At 42.1% G+C, this 20727-nt stretch overlaps 2 protein-coding genes across 4 annotated transcripts in view; one reads left to right on the forward strand and one right to left on the reverse strand.

Annotated features, from left to right (window-relative positions):
• Positions 1 to 11929, forward strand: part of rap1gapb (RAP1 GTPase activating protein b) — a 25195-nt gene extending 13266 nt beyond the window's left edge. The window contains exons 12-23 of one of the 2 annotated variants that reach the window (XM_028405404.1): positions 1814 to 1969; positions 2109 to 2180; positions 2260 to 2346; positions 2566 to 2709; positions 4735 to 4866; positions 7759 to 7868; positions 8159 to 8275; positions 8431 to 8560; positions 8919 to 9018; positions 9495 to 9604; positions 9918 to 9963; positions 10056 to 11929. In XM_028405404.1, the coding sequence (XP_028261205.1) occupies positions 1814 to 1969; positions 2109 to 2180; positions 2260 to 2346; positions 2566 to 2709; positions 4735 to 4866; positions 7759 to 7868; positions 8159 to 8275; positions 8431 to 8560; positions 8919 to 9018; positions 9495 to 9604; positions 9918 to 9926 (1167 nt within the window). In that variant the 3' untranslated portion in view covers positions 9927 to 9963; positions 10056 to 11929. The remainder of the gene's footprint in view (positions 1 to 1813; positions 1970 to 2108; positions 2181 to 2259; positions 2347 to 2565; positions 2710 to 4734; positions 4867 to 7758; positions 7869 to 8158; positions 8276 to 8430; positions 8561 to 8918; positions 9019 to 9494; positions 9605 to 9917; positions 9964 to 10055) is intronic. The other variant, XM_028405405.1, reaches the window with a different exon arrangement.
• Positions 11776 to 20149, reverse strand: padi2 (peptidyl arginine deiminase, type II). Of its 2 annotated transcripts, none has more exons than XM_028405406.1 (16): positions 19924 to 20149; positions 17469 to 17640; positions 17150 to 17219; positions 16694 to 16755; positions 16304 to 16424; positions 15736 to 15888; positions 15434 to 15624; positions 15242 to 15345; positions 14916 to 15027; positions 14542 to 14649; positions 14289 to 14440; positions 14001 to 14148; positions 13773 to 13866; positions 13607 to 13686; positions 12607 to 12750; positions 11776 to 12510 (listed from the first exon to the last, which is right to left on the reverse strand). In XM_028405406.1, exons 1-16 carry the CDS (start codon positions 20085 to 20087, stop codon positions 12277 to 12279), a joined length of 2109 nt encoding a protein of 702 aa, XP_028261207.1. In that variant the 5' UTR covers positions 20088 to 20149; the 3' UTR covers positions 11776 to 12276. The 2 variants fall into 2 exon arrangements, with proteins under 2 accessions (XP_028261207.1, XP_028261208.1); XM_028405407.1 differs by lacking the exon at positions 19924 to 20149 and adding an exon at positions 19255 to 19439 and having other exon boundaries at positions 12277 to 12510.
• Between the last annotated feature and the right edge of the window lie 578 nt (positions 20150 to 20727).

The raw sequence follows: 20727 nt of genomic DNA on the forward strand, positions 1-20727 counted from the left end.
AAGACATAAACGCCCACATGGGATGATTCATCAGGGAACTCAAAAAAGGTGCACCTACAGTGGCACAGAAATATTTCTGGAGGAGACGGAACGCAGAATTTATGTAGCCCAGAGCTGATTGAGTGCGATACAATTTGAAAGGTTATATAGAAATAACAGATGTCAAGTGTCTCTATCCAGCACCACCGCACTTAGTGGGAGTGTTGTCGCCATGGCTGTCCTTGGTGATGCTTTTTTGGCACAGTCAAAGTGTGATGAATGGTATTTAGCTATGTGAGTTCAGAAAGCCGCTGCGTGAGTAAATATTAAAGCTGACAGCCAATAAGCTCGGGGATGATGCAGTAGTAACCTGGCTGCCCTGCATGAGCAGCCACACATGCTGTCTCTGTCTCCTCACTCACCTCCATTACTGCCTCAGAAATGTGTTTTTACCATCAGATTCATCCAAAGGTTACAGAGTATGATCCACTCGACTCGCTGCTTATGTTTTTACTGTGACACTGTAAAACCATTTGTCACTCTGCAATGTGTTGATTAGTGGTGCTTTTAGATAGCTAGCAATGACTTACAAGAGTAATTAAAAGCATTTTGATGTTGGTTTTCTGAGACGTTTGCAGAATCTTGATAAATGAACTTCCCTTTTTATGCATTGAAAACTGTCATATTTATAACTGCTATGACAAATGATGAAAACTTGCCAAGGGCTTAAACAGATGGTTGATTGTTCTCATGCGAACAGACAGACTGGCTATAAAGTAGTTGAACTGCAACTGGAAAAGCAAATGCCAACATTATCTCTGAATCCCTGAGTAAATGTTTGCTGTATTGTAGTGTGCACACATTTGAGACACTTCAGTGTGAGCGCTTGCTAACGCTAATATCAACAGGTGTGAAGCGGCTCTGCTAAAAGCCTGTTAAATATTCTGATGAAGTGCAATCAATGCTCGTCGCTGCAGAGAAAGTAGCACGGCCTTACCTGAGATGAAGCTGGGTTGATTTTTGCTACTGAAAATATTTCTGTTTATCACCAAATTATATCTGTTTGCAAAATCAGATACTTCATGCCCCCACATACATGCAGCGGTGTGATTTGGGTCACGATAAAAATCCATTTCCATTTGTTGGGGGGGGGGGGGGCTGAATTGCATATACTGTATTTAAAAAATGTTGATAACATCTTAGTGGATATTACTGTTTGATTGCTTGAAAAAAAATCTAGTCAGTCTCAAATCTCAAACTGGAAATATATCCCACCTATGAAGCTTGTATTTTTCCATTTTGAGGAACTTCACAGCTATATTTATATGAACTCTCTAATTTAGGGTTCCTTCAGCACAAGAGGAACGTGTTCCTAAAGCATGTTAGCACTGAGCTTGTTAAACGATATTGCGCCTTGGATCAATATTTTATTCTTGAGCCATCGTTATTCTGTCCTCCAAGTGCACGAGTGTCCTTTTGGCAACTTTAAGGTTTTTGGCAACAAGAAAAAAAATGCAGTTATTTACCAGCAACGATGACTGTCGGCCATCTGCAGCATCATAAAGTGCGCTCTGTGTGACTTTGCAGTTCCTCAGCTGATATTTTACGTTCATTAATTTTCATAACAGCATCTTCCCCTTTATTAAATTGCTGCTACAAGATCTGATATTGTGGTAATAGTCGGGCATCTTAAGGAAGAGGTGGTACTCTTGGATTAAAATCTTGTCCACCTCGCTCAGACTACTTTCTTGTGACAGGCCTGTATTTGTGACACCAGAACTGGTGATTTGAGACGTTTCCGCTGTCGTTAGTTTTGTTTATCTTTGCCCTCCAGCTGCAGAGGAAGAGGCACATAGGCAACGACATTGTAGCCATCGTGTTCCAGGAGGAGAACACACCCTTTGTTCCAGACATGATCCAGTCCAACTTCCTGCATGCGTACGTGGTGGTGCAGGTGGAGAATGCATGCACGGACAGTGTGACCTACAAGGTTGGTTCCAAGGACAGTGAATTATACTGCCTCAAAAATGTGAAACCACATTCAGTCATTCATTATTCAGGAATTGTATTCATCTCTGTGCCTTTAAAGGGTAGCATGCGTATCACATTGCTTCCTGCTTTTCTTTCAGGTGTCTGTGACAGCAAGAGATGATGTTCCTTTCTTTGGACCTGCTCTACCTGACCCTGCCATCTTCAAAAAGGTCAGCAATCACAAAAACACATGTAGTCAGTTCCCCTTTTGCAAGTGGGCATTGCCACATCTGTATTTGCCTTCCTCAGGGCCCCGAGTTCCACGAGTTCCTCTTCACCAAGCTCATCAATGCAGAGTACGCCTGTTACAAGGCTGAGAAGTTTGCCAAGCTAGAGGTGAGAAATATGGCTTTATTGTGTCTGTCCCTTTGTACACTTGTCACACCTGTTTGCACAAGTCTGCATCCTGGTGGCTGCACTCCAGATGGGTAATGAAATTTATTATCCTTTATCATCATCCAAGCCTTATACTATGAATTAAAGGTTCAAATACTAAATTAACTTACATGTGAAGTTTTATCTTATGCTAACAGACTGTGTTGTTGTCGTCGTCAGGAGCGCACACGTTCGGCCCTGTTGGAAACTTTGTACGAAGAGCTGCACATCAACAGTCAGTCCATGATGGGTCTGGGTGGAGACGAAGATAAGCTAGAGAATGGTGGTGGAGGAGGAGGAGGAGGCTTCTTTGAATCTTTTAAGGTAGAGCATCATTCGTCATTTGATGAGGTGCACTGCAACTCCACATGCATGAGAGAGAATGGATGGAGAAAGTTTTAGGCTGCTTTTTCCCCTCCCCTGACTCTTGGCTGGGTTTCTGGGTATTCACACATGAGGAAAAAAAAAACAAAGCATAGAAAATGTGGAGTATCTCAAAGGACCAGTCCTGTGGCATTTGCTTCTCTCACTTGGCTGCCACTGCTGAAATCGGTGTGTTTTCACATGATGGTGTGGTTTCGGGGCCGTGGAGTGTCCTGTTGTGTATAAAAGGCACTTTGCTCTGACTGAGAGTGCTCCATCAATGACCATTAGGACGGTGGTGGAGCGTAGCTCGGCCGCTGTGGCACGACGGCAGGAACTGTGATGGTGTGTGCCTGATGAACGATTTAATGACCCCTCATTAGGGAGCTGCTGATGCAGTTTGTGTGTATCCCCCTGGGCAGCATTCCTTCGCTCTTTTCTCTGTGTCTGTTGCTACTTCTTGGTTCTCCTTTCTGTGTTTCTTTACAACCCCCAAGACCACCTTTCTATCAGTGTGTGAAAATACCTGAGCTTGCTAACTAGTCCAAATTTTTCTTGTTGGCAAGCTTGCCTTTGCACAATATTTTGCTAACAAATATAATAAGATAAACACAAGATTATTATGTAATGTACATGGCTACTTTGCAGCTAGCTTAGCTTGCAACAGTAATTTATTTCCTAAAGGCTGTGTGGAGTACTTTATCAAAGGTAGGGTAGGAGATTTTGAAAACTCAGTGAGAGTCAGCCAGATTTTGAAAGTAAACACACGCCCCTTTCTCTCGGAGCTCACCCCGAAGCCACGCCTCCCAATCACATGGACGTGCATTACCTGAAGACGAGCTGCGGTCTGTGACTTCGGCCATCATGCACGTACCTCTATGGTGCACGCAGAGCAGGAAGAGAGTGACAACCAGCCAATACGCCGCGCAGGGTCCACCCGGAGGATTGGCTGATGTTTTTAGGCTGGCCTGGGAGATAAAGCTCGCCATGTGTATATAACTTTAGTAGCTAACATTACAATGAAGACAATGTTAGACCAGTGCAACACTACACTGCAGCTAGCATGCATGCTCAGTGATGTAATCATTGGAAGAATCACCTGGATGGCTAATGGCAGTTTTTCCACCACGATTGTCAGGATGCTAATTAGCTAGCTTGCCATTTACTTCATTAGCTAACAAAGTAAACCTGGATTGGTCCGAGTACATTAGAGCAAGGTGCTAACCAGCAAAGTCCAGATTATGATTGTTAATTTTCAATCACTTCACCAGCCAACATGGGTTGATAGCTTATGAAGATATTTCTGCATTAGCCTACATAATGTCATTCCTGTTTCGTTGTGTTCTATTGATTATTAATATCTTATAAATTGCACATTTAAGATGCATGTTTCTTCACCTTCATAAAATGTGTCTGCATAAATGTCTAAATCTTTTCTTCTTTAATATTTTTTCTTTCATTCACACACTTCACATCTACAGGTCTTTGCACTGTCTTTCTCTGCCTCTGTCCTAACTGTCCTCACTCTCCTACTGTCTGTCATTGTCTTATGTGTCTCATGACACAACTCCAGACTCACCCATGTTGAATGGCAACTTACCAGACAACAGATGCATTTATATTCTTTTTTTCAACCCAGAGCTGATGCGCACTCTTTGACCTTCTGTGAACCTATATGTCTTTCACACAGCTGCTCCCTGCTGCCTGCTGACCTGCACTGCCCCTGTGTGTTCAGAAAGAGTCCTGCATACATAAAGCACATACCAATTATCAACACACGCAAATTCCCTATTCTAGAAGTAGCACACACTACAAACACATTCCAGTGATAACCATCAAAGGGTTTTATAAGTGTAGGAATATACATTTAATCAACCATAATTTGGGTTTAATTGAATTAACATTTAATTCCTTGGAATATTGGTCAGTGTGTTGTGTTTTCACATAATATCAACACTGACAGTATCTCCTCATTTCTCTCTGTAGCGGGTCATCCGCAGCAGAAGCCAGTCTATGGATGCCATGGGCCTCAGTAACAAGAAGTCACACACAGTCTCCACTAGTCACAGTGGCAGCTTTACCCACAATCCCGCAGAGAGCCCCAAAACCCCAGGGATTGTAAGTAGCCCCTTTTGGTTGCCCACCTTATCACACATACATTCAGGATATATGGACAGCAGAGTGGATAAACACAAACACGCTCCTTTAACGGCTGTTCTTTCCTCACATAAGCAGCACTTGAGCAGATTACTCCTGTTGGCACACTGTAGCACTTTCATCAATATGTTAGCATCGAGTCACTCACTTTCATTCCTGGCATTTTTTGCATCCACTCTTGCTTTGTACTGAAGCAGCTTTTGCAGATTGCCCTTTTCCATTTACGACTCATAGTGTTCCTGTTAATGACCATTTTTTCTGTCTGTTTGGTAAATGAACAGCCTAACTCGCTCTCAGCACTTCATTCATTCTCATCTGTTGAGAGAATCTTTTGATGCTGCTCACACAGCGGCAAACAGTCTTCCAGGAGGAGGATGAAAAACAAAATGTCTTAAGATGTATGATTGATTATTTGTGAGTCTAGTCTCTATCCTGAGTCCTCAAGTGAGCTCAGCCTAGCAGCTGTATGACTACCCAGACTCCCTCCCTCCCTCCCTGCTGTGCTCAGACATTACTGCTTCCGCCCCCTGCAAATGTTATAACCTCTGTATGCAGCATGCACGTGTGGCGAAAGAATTTGCATGGCACAAGCCACAGACAGTCCTGTGTGTGTGTTTTTTCAAAGATAAGGTTAATTATGTTTCAACTTCTTTGAAATGTGTTGCATTGTGGGATTTGGTTACCGGCTGTATTTTAAGTTGAAACTAAATTAACCCCATTTCTGAAAGGAACATGTTTTCTAAAAGCTTCCCTGTCGGACTGTGTCAGCTCTCTCTGTCCCTCTTTTCCTCCTTCTGAATGCATCACTAAACAGACTTGTATCCCTCAGGGCACAAACTGCCGGCATGCCTGCTACCTTGGTGACACTCATTCTCCTGCTGTGCCCTCCTGTGTTGGACCCCAGTTTTGCTTTTCGCTCTATAAAGCCTCTCTGGCTTTTATTTCAGTATCATGTCTGCTCTGTCAAGTTGTGCTGTGAGCTCTCTTTTAAGCTGATTTGCACCTTGCTGTTAGTTAAACTTTTTGTGCTCTGCGCATGAGATCTTATGATGTGTTCTTTTCTTTTCCTTCCTCCTCTCGCTTTTTTCAATCTATCATGTCTTCTCTCTCTCTTTCTGCTCCCCCCCCCCCCCCCTCACCCCCCTGCCCTGTCTTGTTTGGTTCAGTCATTGCTTGTCCCAGGGAAAAGTCCCAGTAAATATGGACGCCGAGGCAGTGCCATAGGGATAGGAACAATAGAAGAGGTTCTTGTATATTCTCTCTACTCTTTTTTTTTCTTTGCTTTGTTTTTGCCTGTTTAGAATTTAGTACTTAGCAGCTAACTGAATTGAAATGTGTTTTTGTTGCTGTAGCTGGCTTTAAAAAGGTGTCATTTCAGTCACCCATTCATTCATACAGCCAAACCGTATTCAACAGGAATGATTCATGAAAGAGAGAGATGCTGTAGCTCATAGTGTATCGTTTCTTGTTTTATGTGCTGCTTTCCATAACACCAAATCTCAAGGCTTTATGCATAAAAACACTTTACTAGTCAGACCCGATAATAAGTCAGCAATGGCAACAGTCAACATCAGAGACCAAGGATGCTGAGGGTGCTGAGAGAAAGACCAATATAATGTCTCATTAAATGCTGAGCGACATTAACATTTTTGTTAATTAGGTTTATCTGAACAGCATGTTAGTGTAGTCAGCTTCAAGTATTCATATTTTATACCTATAGATTTACTGCCCACTAACAGCCCATATCCACTGTGTCCTTATAGCTACATCACATCATCTACCTTTGAATTCTATCATAGAAATAAATATAAATACATAAAAAAATACAATTTTGTATTTCAACCATTTAACAAACTATTATTTCTTAAAGACTCTTTTGACAGTAAACAAAAATGTACAATTTTCACATCAATTCCACCCATTGCCAGTAGGGGCTGTTACAGCAGCCCTACTTTCGGCATCTCACTTTCAAACAGTGCCATTTTGTAGCTAGTTGTTTGAAAGTGTAATTAGAATTGTTCAATGCCATATAGACTGCTCAATGTTTCCCATGATGCATTATGGTATTATAGTATTATGTACTATTAGGCTGGTGGCGATAAGACATGTGTTTCTTATGCAGCAACATATTATGAAATTAACACTGCTTAGAAAATGATGACAGTAGTGTCCAAAATGTATGTTTTATTTTCCCAATGATTTTCTAACTCTCCATAATAGTGAATACTGAGTGAGTGGGTGATTTTAGATATTCGCAGGTTGCCTGTGCACCCAAGTCAAAGGTCAAAAGTCACCCTTCCCATTCTTGAGAGCATGATTAATATCTCAGAAATGCCTTAAAGGTTTTTTTACTTGGTTTAAATGTTGAGATGAATTCATTAGAATTTAGTGCTTAAAGGTCACTGAGACCTCACAAACCACATATTTTCGGCCTTAATTCAAGAATTAATACATTACTTTTGACATCACCTCACCTAAAGATCCAAAGATGGCATAAGCACAACTTCACTTTTACATGATAAGTTTGTGTAAATAGTATAAATATAAAGCTGTACAGACATGGAAGCAAATTTGACAGCTTGATTTGTTAGTGGAGGAACACAGCCATGAGATCATAATTCTGGATTTTATATATACATATATATATATATATATATATATGTGCCTGAAGCCTGGTGTATTAGGGATTTGTAAAACATTGCATTATTGTATCTCATTATTTACCAATCCATGACTTCATCATTCTCTTACAGCATAGGTAGATTTGTCTGTCTTATGTAGAATGTTTCCTGTGATTGTTGTTCTGTCCCCAAAATGTGTGTCTTATACTTTCCTCTCCCTGCCTGCTGTCAGTCATTGATCATTCCTGGGAAAAGCCCAACCAGGAAAAAGTCTGGACCCTTCAGCTCCCGTCGCAGTAGTGCCATTGGCATCGAGAACATCCAGGAGGTCCAAGAGAGGAGGTGAGAGGACAGAGCACAGAGCTGATCAGCAGAGAGTGGGCAGTGAGAATAGTGATGCAACAGATGGAAGCAAGCACATTAAAATGAGGAAGTTGTGTTATTAGAGGATGCGTAGTTGTTGCTAGAGGAGGGATTCTTCTATTCGATTTTATTATATTGTAAGGCTTGATTTTTCTGCATTTTATGTAATGAAGTAGAAATTGTTGACCAACCAGATTTTGATGATATGAGTGCAAATAAAACATTCTTGTCACTGAATTAAATCTCAATTCTTCTTCACTGTCCAAAAGCCGAGAGGTGTCCCCGAGCACCCAGAGGACACCAGAGAGCAGCCACATGTCGCAGGAAAACAAGTCGGACAACTCCTCCAGTCACAGTTCTCCGGAGTTTGCTGCCACTAAGAACAGGTGAGTAGTGTTTAATCCTGTTATTTGTGGTGATTGGTTGAGTCCGCGGCTGACAGCGAAGGGAAGGCGTTTGTGCTGAATCTATTACATACATATTTGTTTTGCCTTGATAAACTGCAAGGTGATCAGGTGGTCAGAGTAACCCAGGTGTGCAGTCTGGCGATGTGTTGCAGGGCAGCGTCCATCCCTGAGGCTCAGGACCTTTCTCGTTCCTCTTCCAACGCCAGCAGCTTCGCCAGCGTTGTGGAGGAGCATGAAGCCGAAGAGGAGTACGACACTGGACTGGTAGGTGGAGGCACGACAGAGTGATAACTTCGAATTCTAAGCAAGTAATGCAGGTGTCTCTGTTTTGCTGCAGGGAGAGTATAATTGCTCAGTTTTTTTTATCTGTTAACTAAACAGCTGGAGCAAAGGATTTGGAGAGAGTTTGATGGATTTCACCATATCCAGGAAATGACTGGTCTCAAAATATATACCACAGTCATACATATTAATGGATTTATTCACATCTTTCACTTGCATCTAAAAAGAGACTTAGACAAATGTGAACAGGAACAGAGCTGATTATCCCGCCTGCTTCGTACTCTGCATACATTCCTGGTAAAAGTGAGAATATTTCAAACTTACTTTGCTCTTCTTCCAGGAAAGTGTGTCTTGTGTTACACCAGTGAAAAAAGACTCGTTTGTGTACAGCTCAGGGGTGGAGGACAGTGCGTGCGGCACCAGCCAGGGAAGTTTTTCAGGTGAGTTTTGGAGGACTCATATTACTGGGCCACTGACGGCCTGAAGGCACAACAAGCAGGCAAGTTAACAGAAAGGTCGGCGGTTTCACACTTCCACAGTATCTGGGGAAAAACTAGATGGGCCAGATGTAAGAATAACACCCTCTGCTTTCTGAGCAATTAATATGGGAGCATCCCATGAGTGATGAACTTTACCTCGGCTGCCCCAGTCAAGCTCACTGCCAGCAACAGAAGGCAGAACCTCTTGCTAAATGACTAAAGTTTACTGTGCCCAACAGATACAGCACCACAAACTTCTGTCATTTCCACACAACTTCTGCTCTGCAGCCCAATATGTTTTCAGTCACTAATGGATGCTTCTGATCCATTAATATTTCGTATGATGTGATATTCTTCTTTCATCTAGAACAGCTGGCGGCATTATAGACTTGAGTATATTAACTATGACAGCCACACATCTGTCCCGTTCCTCTTAGCAGCTTCACATCTTCAGCAGCAAGCGGACACGATGAAGACGTCAGAGCCAAAAGGGACAGACAGCCGGTCCAAGACGGAGCGGCCCCAGCAGGAGCACAAGTTCTCATCGGTGAGACAAAGTATTTGGCATCACTCACGGCATGACGTCAGAAGGCTTTCACAAATCATTAGAGTGAATCTTCTTTGTTTTGTTTGTTGTTTGAGTCATGTATAAATATTCACAACCTTTAGCTTAATCATAATTACGGCCTGTTTTCTAACAATGTCAGAATGCAGACATCTGTGTCTGTAAATGATGATGTGATATTTACTGGAAGACAAATGTAACAGGAGTGTATCAGTGTTAGCCGACAGTTAATCAATGCAGAACGATGGTTCTCACTGTGATGACTTCTTGTGCCATGGTCTCTCCCTGTCTGCAGAACTGTTAGCCACTCTCCTCTGATCGCTCCATTGACGTCCATTCAGGTTTGACGCTGCCTTCATTTTTATGACTGTATTAAATGTTCATATTATAAATATTCCTCTCACATTTTCTCTTTCACCTGCTTTTGGCTCAGCATTCTCATATGAGGCATCTTCTGCCAAAAAAAAACAAGCCAAGGGCATGTGAACTCACCACTGATGCAGAAAAGGAGCAAAGTCAGAAGCCAGATCAAGACACTGATAGATCTTTGTACATTCTGGCATGGATCTGCTGCTTGTTATGACAGACACCGAGCTCCGGGGACATGTACCTACCTATTGCCCTCATTCCATTTTCATGTGGAAAAAACCTCCTTGAGCGCCCGAGGCAAAGGAAGAGTGAGACCTCCACGCCCATGCAGCATCTCTCAGCCGGCTAAGTCTGCCCGCCTGCTCATTTTTCAGGCCAGTAAAGCTCCAGAACCTGGTTCTTACACTCATGTCCTCTTTTCAAAGATCAGGATTTGAATGTGGGTTTTAATCTGAAAAAGCCAGGAGAGGAAGAGACCGATCAAACAGCTGGTGTTTGTTCAGCTTGTATGAGGTCGCACTACAGAGGATAACATCAAACTCACATCCCCACTGTGATATTATACCTGATTTTAACTTTGATGTACCAGATGTGTATGTGTGTGGCTATCTGTCAGGCCACACCTTTGTGTTTTATGAATTCTTCTTTTTCAAAGTATTCTGCAGTGAATATTTGTTCAAATTGGTCATGTTTCGATCACGGGTACTCGTATGATGCTGTTATCAGTGGCTGTAAAAACATCATTCAGCATTCTTATGTGTGGATTAAGGGGGGTTTTGCAGAGTAACTGTAATACCTGACCAGCAACATGCATCCTCAGTCCACACTTTTAAAGGTACTGCTGTTTGTCTACCAGATGCTCTTCGTCACACCCCACCTGTTGATGTCTGTGTACGGGTGTGTATACAACGGTACTGTGCATGGTGTAAATCTGCTTGCCAAATTCCTCTCCCTCTGTACACTGGTGCCATGCTTGACATAGAGGTTGTCGTCCCTGTGATTTTTTTTTTTTTTTTTAATTATTTTTTATTAAGAACCAGCCAACATCTCCAGATGCAGCGCACATTGCTGATAGAGAGCCAAATGTCACCGTTTCCTACTTTATTTGTAATATATGTTTGTGATCTAAGCACTACAGTTTTCAGAGTTATTCCTAAATGCTGTCCTTTTGTTTTCCCGATGAATCTGATTTGTTGCTGGAAATGAAAAACACTGTGACCCGTCTAAAAAGTTGCCTTTAGGATTGTGTCACATGAGCTGCTGTGAAGGAAGGTAATATTTAAAGGCACTGTGTTGCCAGATGGCTTGAATGTAAAACTAGGCAGAAATGGTTTCTTTTGTACAGATCTGCTGATGATGCTGTGTTGATTCCTGACCACAGTAAAGCTGTTTTCACTTTGTTATGAAGGAAAGAAGTGAAATGTGGAGTTGTTTTAACTTTAGTGATATGACTGAAGCCGACATTTATCGTCTGGGGGTGAGTTAATGACGCCATTTACAGTTTGCGAAAGACACTGGACCAAATGCAAAATACTCTATATACTGTATTCATCAAGCTCCAAATCATTCTAATTAAAATAGACTGGAAATATTTGGTAATAATAACACAATTATGTTTAAACTGAATTTTTTTTCTTTGGATCTTGGAAATGCTTGAGTAGATTAAGTCTGCCCTCTTGTGGCTGTGTATTATTATAGCACATCACTGTATGGTACCATGATCCATCCGTCTGCGCTTACACTGTACGCCGGTGGCCGACAAACACAACAACCATTGGGAGCAATTCTTCTATGTGCTCTGTTTAATGATTGTATTTCTGTTTTCCGTCAGCAGTTTGCTTAAGCCCTTGTTCAAAAGACTTGTTTGTAAATATTGCTTTACATCTTTTTTTTGTAAATGAAGCCAACAGAAATGTTTAATAAAGATGAAAATGCAGATATCAAGCAGTGAATGGAAGTATTTTTGGTTTAGCATTAAGGCACTTGTTCCAATATAAAAAAATGAAGCATTTTAAGATTAAGACAAAGACAGTCTATGCTATTGTATACTGATGTTTTCTAAAAGAATGAAAAAAAAATGAGCCCCATGCATCTGCCTACTTTGAGCTGTAATCCTTAAGATTTTCATGAAATATACCATTTGTCCTGTTACTTCCTATAATAACCTCTCTACATCTTGTTTTTCAGCATCGGTTGTAACTAAAGATTACAAATGAAAAAACAGATACAGGATCAGAAGTCTTAAGGATTCCAACTTTAACCTGTCTCCGGCTCAACTTTTCTGTTCACATCTCCAGGTTCCACCACTTCAAGTCAAACGGTTCCCTGCGGACGTTGGAGCCACAGTGCACCTCTCCCAGCTTTTTGTGATAGGAGGCGAAGTCGTCAATGAAAGTGCAATTGAGGCCCAGACCCTCCATCAGGGAGCACATCTCAGCCTCCAGGGCACAGCGTCCATTAACCCTGGGGCCAAAAGGTTTTGGAATGCCGAGGTTTTTCCCCAAAACAATCATGTTCACCTGGAGACAGAGGTAACACAGATTAAACATCCTTATACCCGTGAGACGCCTCGCTGGAGAGGGATCACAGCTAACTCATATTTCTATTGAACACACCATATCAGGGTAATAGGCCACTGCTCTGTACTCCTTCACATCCTCCTCCTCTAGTAACTTGAAGAGGATTGGCAGGTCGATGATGTCGTCATCATCCAGGCCCAGCTCTTTCTTCAGTACGTCCCTGTTCCAGTCGATGCAGCTCTGGGAAAGTACAGCAGGCAGTGAAACACAATTGGCACATGGTTTTTAAATTCTGCGTAACCTTTTAGGAGGCATCTCCTTGCTCGATAAGTTATTTGCTTTAGTCTCACTCAATCCCACAAACTGTATTGACTTCATACTATCTGCACATCTATCCACACAAACCTGTATAAAGACTCCTCTCCTTCATCAGGAAGTTATTGACACAACCGTGTGTTTACCTTCGGCAAATAGCTGCGCACTAAACATACTGCAGAGCTCAGTGACTTTCAGGGCGGCTCGGTCACAGGATGTCATCTTTCCACTAAGTCTGTCTGCCCTGTTAGATTTGTTCAGTGTTGTCACAGTAAACATCTAGGAACAAGAACGGCTTGTGATGTTATATGCTATACAAGCTCATAAGCCTCCCTGTATGTACTTGGTGAGTTTTGAAGTGACAGGTGGTGGAACAAAGGGGAAGAGATCAGCAGTATTGACTGAGGTGGTGTAAAACATATTTGGACTCTGGGTCAGTGGAAAATATATTGTCTAATGTGACCAATCCATCCTTACTACCTGGCCCTCTGATAGGCTGGAGGTGTAAGAACTCAGCCATCTTTAATGTTAAATGGAGACGCAATAAGGATGTGGGGCAGATGATCGTGATTTAGTCCCAGATCTTACCCACATCCAACACCTTTGGGGTGCTTAAATGATTACAGCGAGCCTGGACTTATGGTACTGCCCGACATCAGCTCGGCACTCACTAATGCACTTGAAGATGAATGGGAGCAAATCTCTGCAGCCAGGAGTTCTTTATTACTTCAGTGGAAGCTGTTACTGCAGCTTATTAAAACACTATGCTAATTCCACTCACCTGAACGTAGTTATTTTCAGCTTCAAGGTTTTCATCACTAAGTAGCTCATCCAATGCTATTTGTTCTTCATCTCTCAGACCTTTTTTTTTTTGAAAGAAGAGTGAGAGTTAAGTGTTTGTAGTTTACACTTTTCCCCATAGATAATCTTGTAAAACATAGGCCTACCCTCAAACAGCTTGGCTTGCCCATGCCCATTGTTCTGTAAGCCTCTGAATAGTTTGTAGGCGGCATCTGGGCTGGCCAGCAACAGACGGAAGCCCTGTGAGCAGCAACACAAGAGAAAAAGATAACAGTGGAGCCACACATCCTGGGAGCTTATTACAGTCCTAACAGCATAATGGTTTCAAACACCAGCCACTGATTGTTTCTTCAGCTTACCAGGTGTAACCTTACCTTTCTGTCAGGTGCAGGAACAAAGGTCATGAACTCATCTACGTGGCCGACAAGGAGCCAGTCAGAAAATAAAGCAATGGGCTCCTGAACCTTCTGAGCCCACAGGAAGTCTTGGACTACTTTGGTCATGTTTCGTCCTTTAGTTGCCCTTAAAAGAAAGAAAAGTGTGAATGTTCACAAACCTTCTGCTTTATACTGTGCTGCTCTACGACAAGAAATCAGATGCCATGTTGTATGAAAAGCAGCTTGGTGTTCTTCATAAGACAAAAACTCATCTGTGAAACTCACGTAGGGAAGGCGACCCCAATGATGATTCTACCCAGGGGGTATTTTTTTCCATTTACAGTGACGGGAGGGCTGACCTCCAGGTTCCCAAACGAGTCCAGACTGCTCACGTCTTTTCTCTGGGCTATCCTCGTCACGTAGCCAAAGTCTGGGCCCTGAGGAAATAAAGTGTGTTTAATATCCAGTTGAGACATGCAAGAGTTATATAATATAAGTATATGAAGATTAAAAGTTTTAATCTTGAAAGGTCTCTCACCAGGAGCTCGCCATATGGAAAGTTATCGAGTTGTCCATCTCGAGGGGAATCCAGAACAACAGGAAAGCGCTGATGAGGTGAATCAATGTAACCAAATTCTAGTTCATCCTGGAAATAGATGATAAAAGTTGTATTTCTGCTGATTTTTATGTCATTTACTTTATGGCACATTTTGCAGTTGCTCCTTTTCAAAGTCGTTTTTATTCATCTTATTAATTCTTCCTGGTGAATTTGATCACACATGGATTATGAAACACCAAATTAAAAAGCAATCCAAGTGATGGATGTCCTGCAGTTACTACGAGTATGATGCAGAAGCTAGTAAACTTATGACAGAAAACAGTTGAACTCTAAATGGGAGACATGATGCTTACCTGCATCCAGCGGTCTCCTCTGTTCACATACTCATGGCAAATCTTCAACTTGTAGCCGCTCTTCGCAACAAGGTCCTTCATTCCTTTCAGGAACTGGTAGTTATCAGACGTGCTGATAAAGCAAGGGACAAGCCATAATCTTACAAATGTCAAAATGCAAAGTCGTTTAGCTGATGCATGTACAGACGCAGAACACTGGGAAGTCATTCACATGTGCAGGTTTCCTGGTATTTTGATATAAATGAAGGAGAATGTGTAACTCTGTAACAGCCTATTGGCACATCTACTGTCACAAGCACCTTTATTATTCATCAGTCTGCCCTTACCTGCAGACAAACACCTCTACAGGCCGGAGGGTGTTTGGTGTCATGATCCACGGAGCCACTCTGAACACCACTTTGTCTGTGAAAATGGGTGTCTCAGGAAGACCCTGTAAAAACATGACAGTGACTGCCTGTGACACGCCGTGTCTTCTTATCTAATGTGACCAAACTGTGTGAATTTATTGCAGAACTCACATCACAGATGGGCTCTAATAGGCTGAGGTTGATGGTGACGAGCCCGTCAAAGTCTTTGTCGGGGAACCTGAGGCCCTCCACATAATAGTTCATCTCTGCTTCACCTCCGATGTATGGCACCTCCTGGGACAGGACCTTGCTGCTCAGCACCAGCGGATACTCCTTTACAAAGATGTTAAAGAGGGTCCCTTCTGATGTAAGAACAACATAAGCACACTTCAGAACCTTGGGTTCAAGCGATGACAGGGTAAACTGTGGCCGGATTACATGCACATTACATCATCTTTCTTGTCTTTACTCACGCAATGTATTACTCTGAGCTCCAGGGGATTTGGATCTGAAGACTCGGACGCTCTCTGCGTCTCCCTGAGAGATGTGCATGGTGAGCTTGTAGCCCTCTGGGAGCTTGGCGGGACCTCTGGTCCGCAGTACCATCATTGACATGTCCTTTAGATCTGTACGCCCACAGAAAGTAACATTAATGCTCATGTATGCACATGCACTATACAGGACATATACGTGTTCTTAAGAGCGTTAATACTCTACTCATGCCAGTGTGTGGTGACATTCATAAAAACTACACCCAAGCACACATTGTAACCTGTTTGTACTATCAAATTTCAGCTCTACTTGTTAGTCCACTGCAAGGTCATTTGAGAATTTGACACACCCTCAATACTCAGAAAGGTCTTAAGAGCTTTCTTATCAGACTGACATCACCGTGGGCACTATGGGAAGCAAATGAGACAGATTATAATGCTGGAGTGCTGATTTTAGATTCTGTAGCTAATGTTACTGTTGAATTTCCAGTTTTATTTGTGTATATTTGTTTTATTTCCTGCAAAAAAAAAACAACAAAAACTTCATTACCAGACACATGGGGGGTGCTGTCCCGCTCGCTGTCTGGTTTCTTCTTGGAGCTCCTCCTGTCTGAGTCACAGTTGACCAACAGGACAGCTCCATTCCCATTAGGACCCCATTTCCATGATCCCTAATACAATTTTAATAAACCAAAATTATTAACAGGTTGCTGGGAAATTTTGTGAACGTCTTTAACAGAAGGAGAAAAATGTGGTCTGAGACAAAAGCTATGAGGAAGGGATAAGTTATCAGTATGTAAGGTGAAACCTAAAAATGTTTCTGCATACAACCTGTACAGACTTGTACAAGAGACATCTGATACACACAGCATGATCTTATTTCTTTGTGTAAAACTTTGTTGGCATGTTATTCCTGAGAAGTTGACGCATTTGCAATCACCTTATTAGGGTTGTTTCTCTCCACGGTGCCATCTCTGTCAGCGTCCACATCCAGAGAGATCTCTGTGTGACAAAGAGACCTTGCTATCACAGACTGATAGTTTATGATCAAATATATTCCATATAACCTCACACATCACAGTACAGCAAATCTTTAGTCATTTCTGTGAAAGGTGATTACACCACATTGCAATGATGACTCCAATCGAGCAACGTGTTGGGTTACTGGGTACTGAAACATCTTGGGTCTGCTGGGAAGCAGATTTAGGAAGTTTCTGTTTGCTTTCTTCAGAAAAACGGTGACCGCAACCAGCCCACACATTTATCAGACATAATGACTGTGCATGAATCACCTGTCTGATGTATAGACTATTCTGCTGTAATCTAGCCATTTTACAGGCACTCTGCTGATACTATGCTGACAAAACAACAACTGCTTTGTGATCATTAAACTTACCAACAGCTGTCAGGTGCAGAAGTGCCTTTTCTAACACTTCGTTATTCCTTCCGTAGTACCAGACAGACAGCTTGTAAAATACAAGAAGCAAATTAGTGATATGCAGAAAATACATAAAACCACTGTTGTTGTAACTTAGCTTAAAAAACCAGGGGGAAACACATTTGCTTTGTTAAACTGTATTTTGGGGAACCTGACCTGTTACCTAACCAATGAACCACATGTGTGACATAAAGATATCAACCTGAGTCATGCTACGACCACTCAGGAAATACTGAAATCAAGATGTTTTCCATCATGCATGTCTGGCCTATTTTACCTTGCTGTCATTTGTAACTTGACTGGCCTGGTTCATGCTGATGAGCAGCAGTGAATTTCTGCTGAGAGGGATCGGAGTGAGTGGGGATGCGACCTGAGGCGGCGGGCTGATGCTGTACTGAACATTGGGAGTGCACTTCACAGAGAAGAACCTGGAGCTGGGTGGAGCGCTCCTGAAAAAAAACAAAGCACAGTTTGACAAACGTTAGACTCACACTCAGACTTAGTGTATTAAAACACATAATAATCCGAGAGCAGATGTGTTTGAATACAAGCCATGCAGGGCTATTGACGTACACAGGCAAACTGCAAGCTCAAGTTTCGTAACAGGTGGAGCACCAAAGTAGCAGCTGCAGTCATGATGAAGTTAGTCTGTACTCTTAATTTTCAAAACAAAAAGACTGGAACACATTCTGTTTATAAAGTGTGACAGGAAGAAGACGCAGGCTGACTATATAAACAGAAGCTTCTAGTAAAGTAGAGAGGTTTTTACTGTTAATGCAATATGAACCACCACTGTAACTCATGGTCATGGTATCTTAGCTATTTAAGGGAAATATTTTAGGGCAGCAGTGGCATAGCAGGGTTGTCCAATAACCGGAAGGTTGGTGGTTCAATCCCAACTCCTTCCTAGTCACTGTTGTGTGTAAGGCACTTTACCCGCATAGCCTCCAGTGTACTCACTGGTGTATGGTGCTCTTTGCTGGGCTGCCCTAAGCAATTTCCCCATTATGGGACTAATAAAGGTTTATTAAATTTAAATTTACATGCTTATCCATACCTGTGACACCCTGAGGAGATGCCTGTGTAAATTTATCCTGATAATCAGTATGTGATTGCCTTTTCTTGCCTACATCCAATTAGTGTAATAGATGTGACTTAAAGAAAACTTTTTTTAAAAAAATGATATCGAACTTTTACATCTGGATATTCTACAAAAACTAACAAAAAAACTGTGAGAGGCCCCAGGGGTTCATGGCCCTGTGCCAGTCTCCCACTCTGCCCGGCTGGTAATCCATCCTCTCTCTGTTGTGCTGTGTAGGCTGGAACTGGCAGAACATATAGCACACATTTCTCTGGGAAAACAAAGTCTCTCCTGTTGATGACAACAACAAGAGACTTGTTGATTCTCTCCGCTACACATACACAACAAAACAAAGGAGGTCTGCCACCACCAGGACCAGCACAGAGATGATATCCTGTGGGTAACCGATGGAATTAGTCTGTCTTTTTTTTAACTTTAATGTGTCAGGCGTGATTCAGCAGGCTCTATACCCTGCCTGCTGAACCACAGCTCACATCACTGTTATAAAGAGTAACATGTTTTGAATACAAATTATTAATAACTGTATTAAGTTACAGTTATCCTAACAGTCAGTAATTACAACTGAGTTACATAAACCAGGAGAATGCTTTTAAATGTTAAGTCCCGTCACTCAAAGGGTCACACTGCTACCTATAGCGAGCTAAAAACATACCTAAATGATACCTGCTTGTATAGCAACCTGTTAGCATTGTTAGTTTTATGTGAAAGAATGGAACTACATCCTTTTGCAGAAGATAAAACATCCTGCACTGCTGACTTATTTTACATGTGTTAGTCTGAAATTAGTTTTTTTGGGATAATTTGTGAAAAGCATCTATAATAAGATTTTAAAGGAGAAATTTGATATTGTACATATTACATTCAGAGTACAATAGACAGGCTGCAACTTCTCCAAACATGCTGCCTTGTCTACTGTGTGTGTGTCTGTGTGTGTCTCTGTGTGTGTGTAAACAAAGCTTACCTGTGCAGGTTAACATTAAGCTCCGAGCCAACAACACATAGAACGCTAGTGACTCTGCCATAATCTACTCTGAGAGTCCGGGGGTGAATCATGGCTGCAGACAGTCCTGACTCACACAGACCGACACCGCTGCTGTGACTGGCCGCCCGGGGCTTCAGGCCAGCAGGCGATTATAAGGGCTGCAGCGGATCGCTCCGGGCTGCAGGTGCCATAGGATCTGAGCCTGTGCGCGCTGATTGGCCAGCCAAAAGACAACCCCTCCCCTCCACCCACCCACCCACCCCACAGGCTAGTCTACAGGGTTTATCTGTGGTTTTTATCTCTTTCAGTTTACCCCCTTCTCTTCTTTGTCATTTAGAGGCAAGGTTCATGTTTGAAGCGGTGACAGGAAGAAATGGCACATAATTTATTCTTTTAGTGGCTGATAATTAATAAGCTATGTTGTGGTACTTTTTTTATTACGGAAATATTGACGGATGCACTTCTCTCATCCATGGAGACGCGCACGCAGTAGCCTATAGGCAGTAGGGTGGAGTCGCCCCATTTACTAAATGATAACTATAAGGAGAACCGTTTGAATTAAAAGCAGACAGCTGGATTTAAAGTAAATAAAAACATCATCGCCATCAATAACCTGGAGCGCACAGAGCTGCAGGTTTTCGCGCTTACCTGTTCAGATTCGCCTTCAAAGAGGTGCCAACGACATGGAGAATGCTCTGCGGCTTCTTGGTGTCTAGACGACATGTTATCTGGTAGTCCGAGGTTCCTTTTCTCTTCTGCAAGTTTTCAGGTAAACGAGCAGGAGAAGCAGTTTGGGACGCTCTCTGGAACATGTTTGGTTGCTGTTCGCCTCACACAGATGAAGGGTGTGTTTGGAGCCGCAGGAGACTGTTCGTAGAAATGCACTGTAACCTGAGAGAGGAGGGACAAAATTTCGTGGCACCTCTCCAGTCTAATTGGTGGTGAACAGAGAGGTGTCAACTATCCAGGTGATGGGTGGGACTTCAGATAGGTTGAAGAGCATAGAGGCTCCATGCAAAGGTGTCACCTATCCAACCTCCTGCCTTGAAGAGTGTTGTACATATGCTGTATAATATATGGAGCAGCTAAAATAAAATAAGAAACACTTGAAATAAATCCCCTTAAAAATAAATTTTCAGAAAGTCTCAGTTATATAATTATAAAAAAACAGGCTTCTTTTCTTTTTTTTTGGCCAATGATACCCTTTAATTTCATTAACAGGCTATACTATAAACTTTTATTGGTGTAAGTCTGTGAAAGTAAATCATTATTACAAATGAATTATACATATTTATGGTCAAAAGAAGGGTTAAAATTCAAGTTCCATGTGTAACGGCAAACTATGTATAGTTAAATACATAAAACATTTAAATAAAAGAACATTTTACAAACCGGAAATTACCACCAGTATCCACAAGGATGTGAAATAGTGTTTTGAAAGTTTACTGTATA

This window comes from Parambassis ranga, chromosome 5 (assembly GCF_900634625.1).
Source record: "Parambassis ranga chromosome 5, fParRan2.1, whole genome shotgun sequence".
In the NCBI taxonomy this organism is placed as follows: domain Eukaryota; kingdom Metazoa; phylum Chordata; class Actinopteri; family Ambassidae; genus Parambassis; species Parambassis ranga.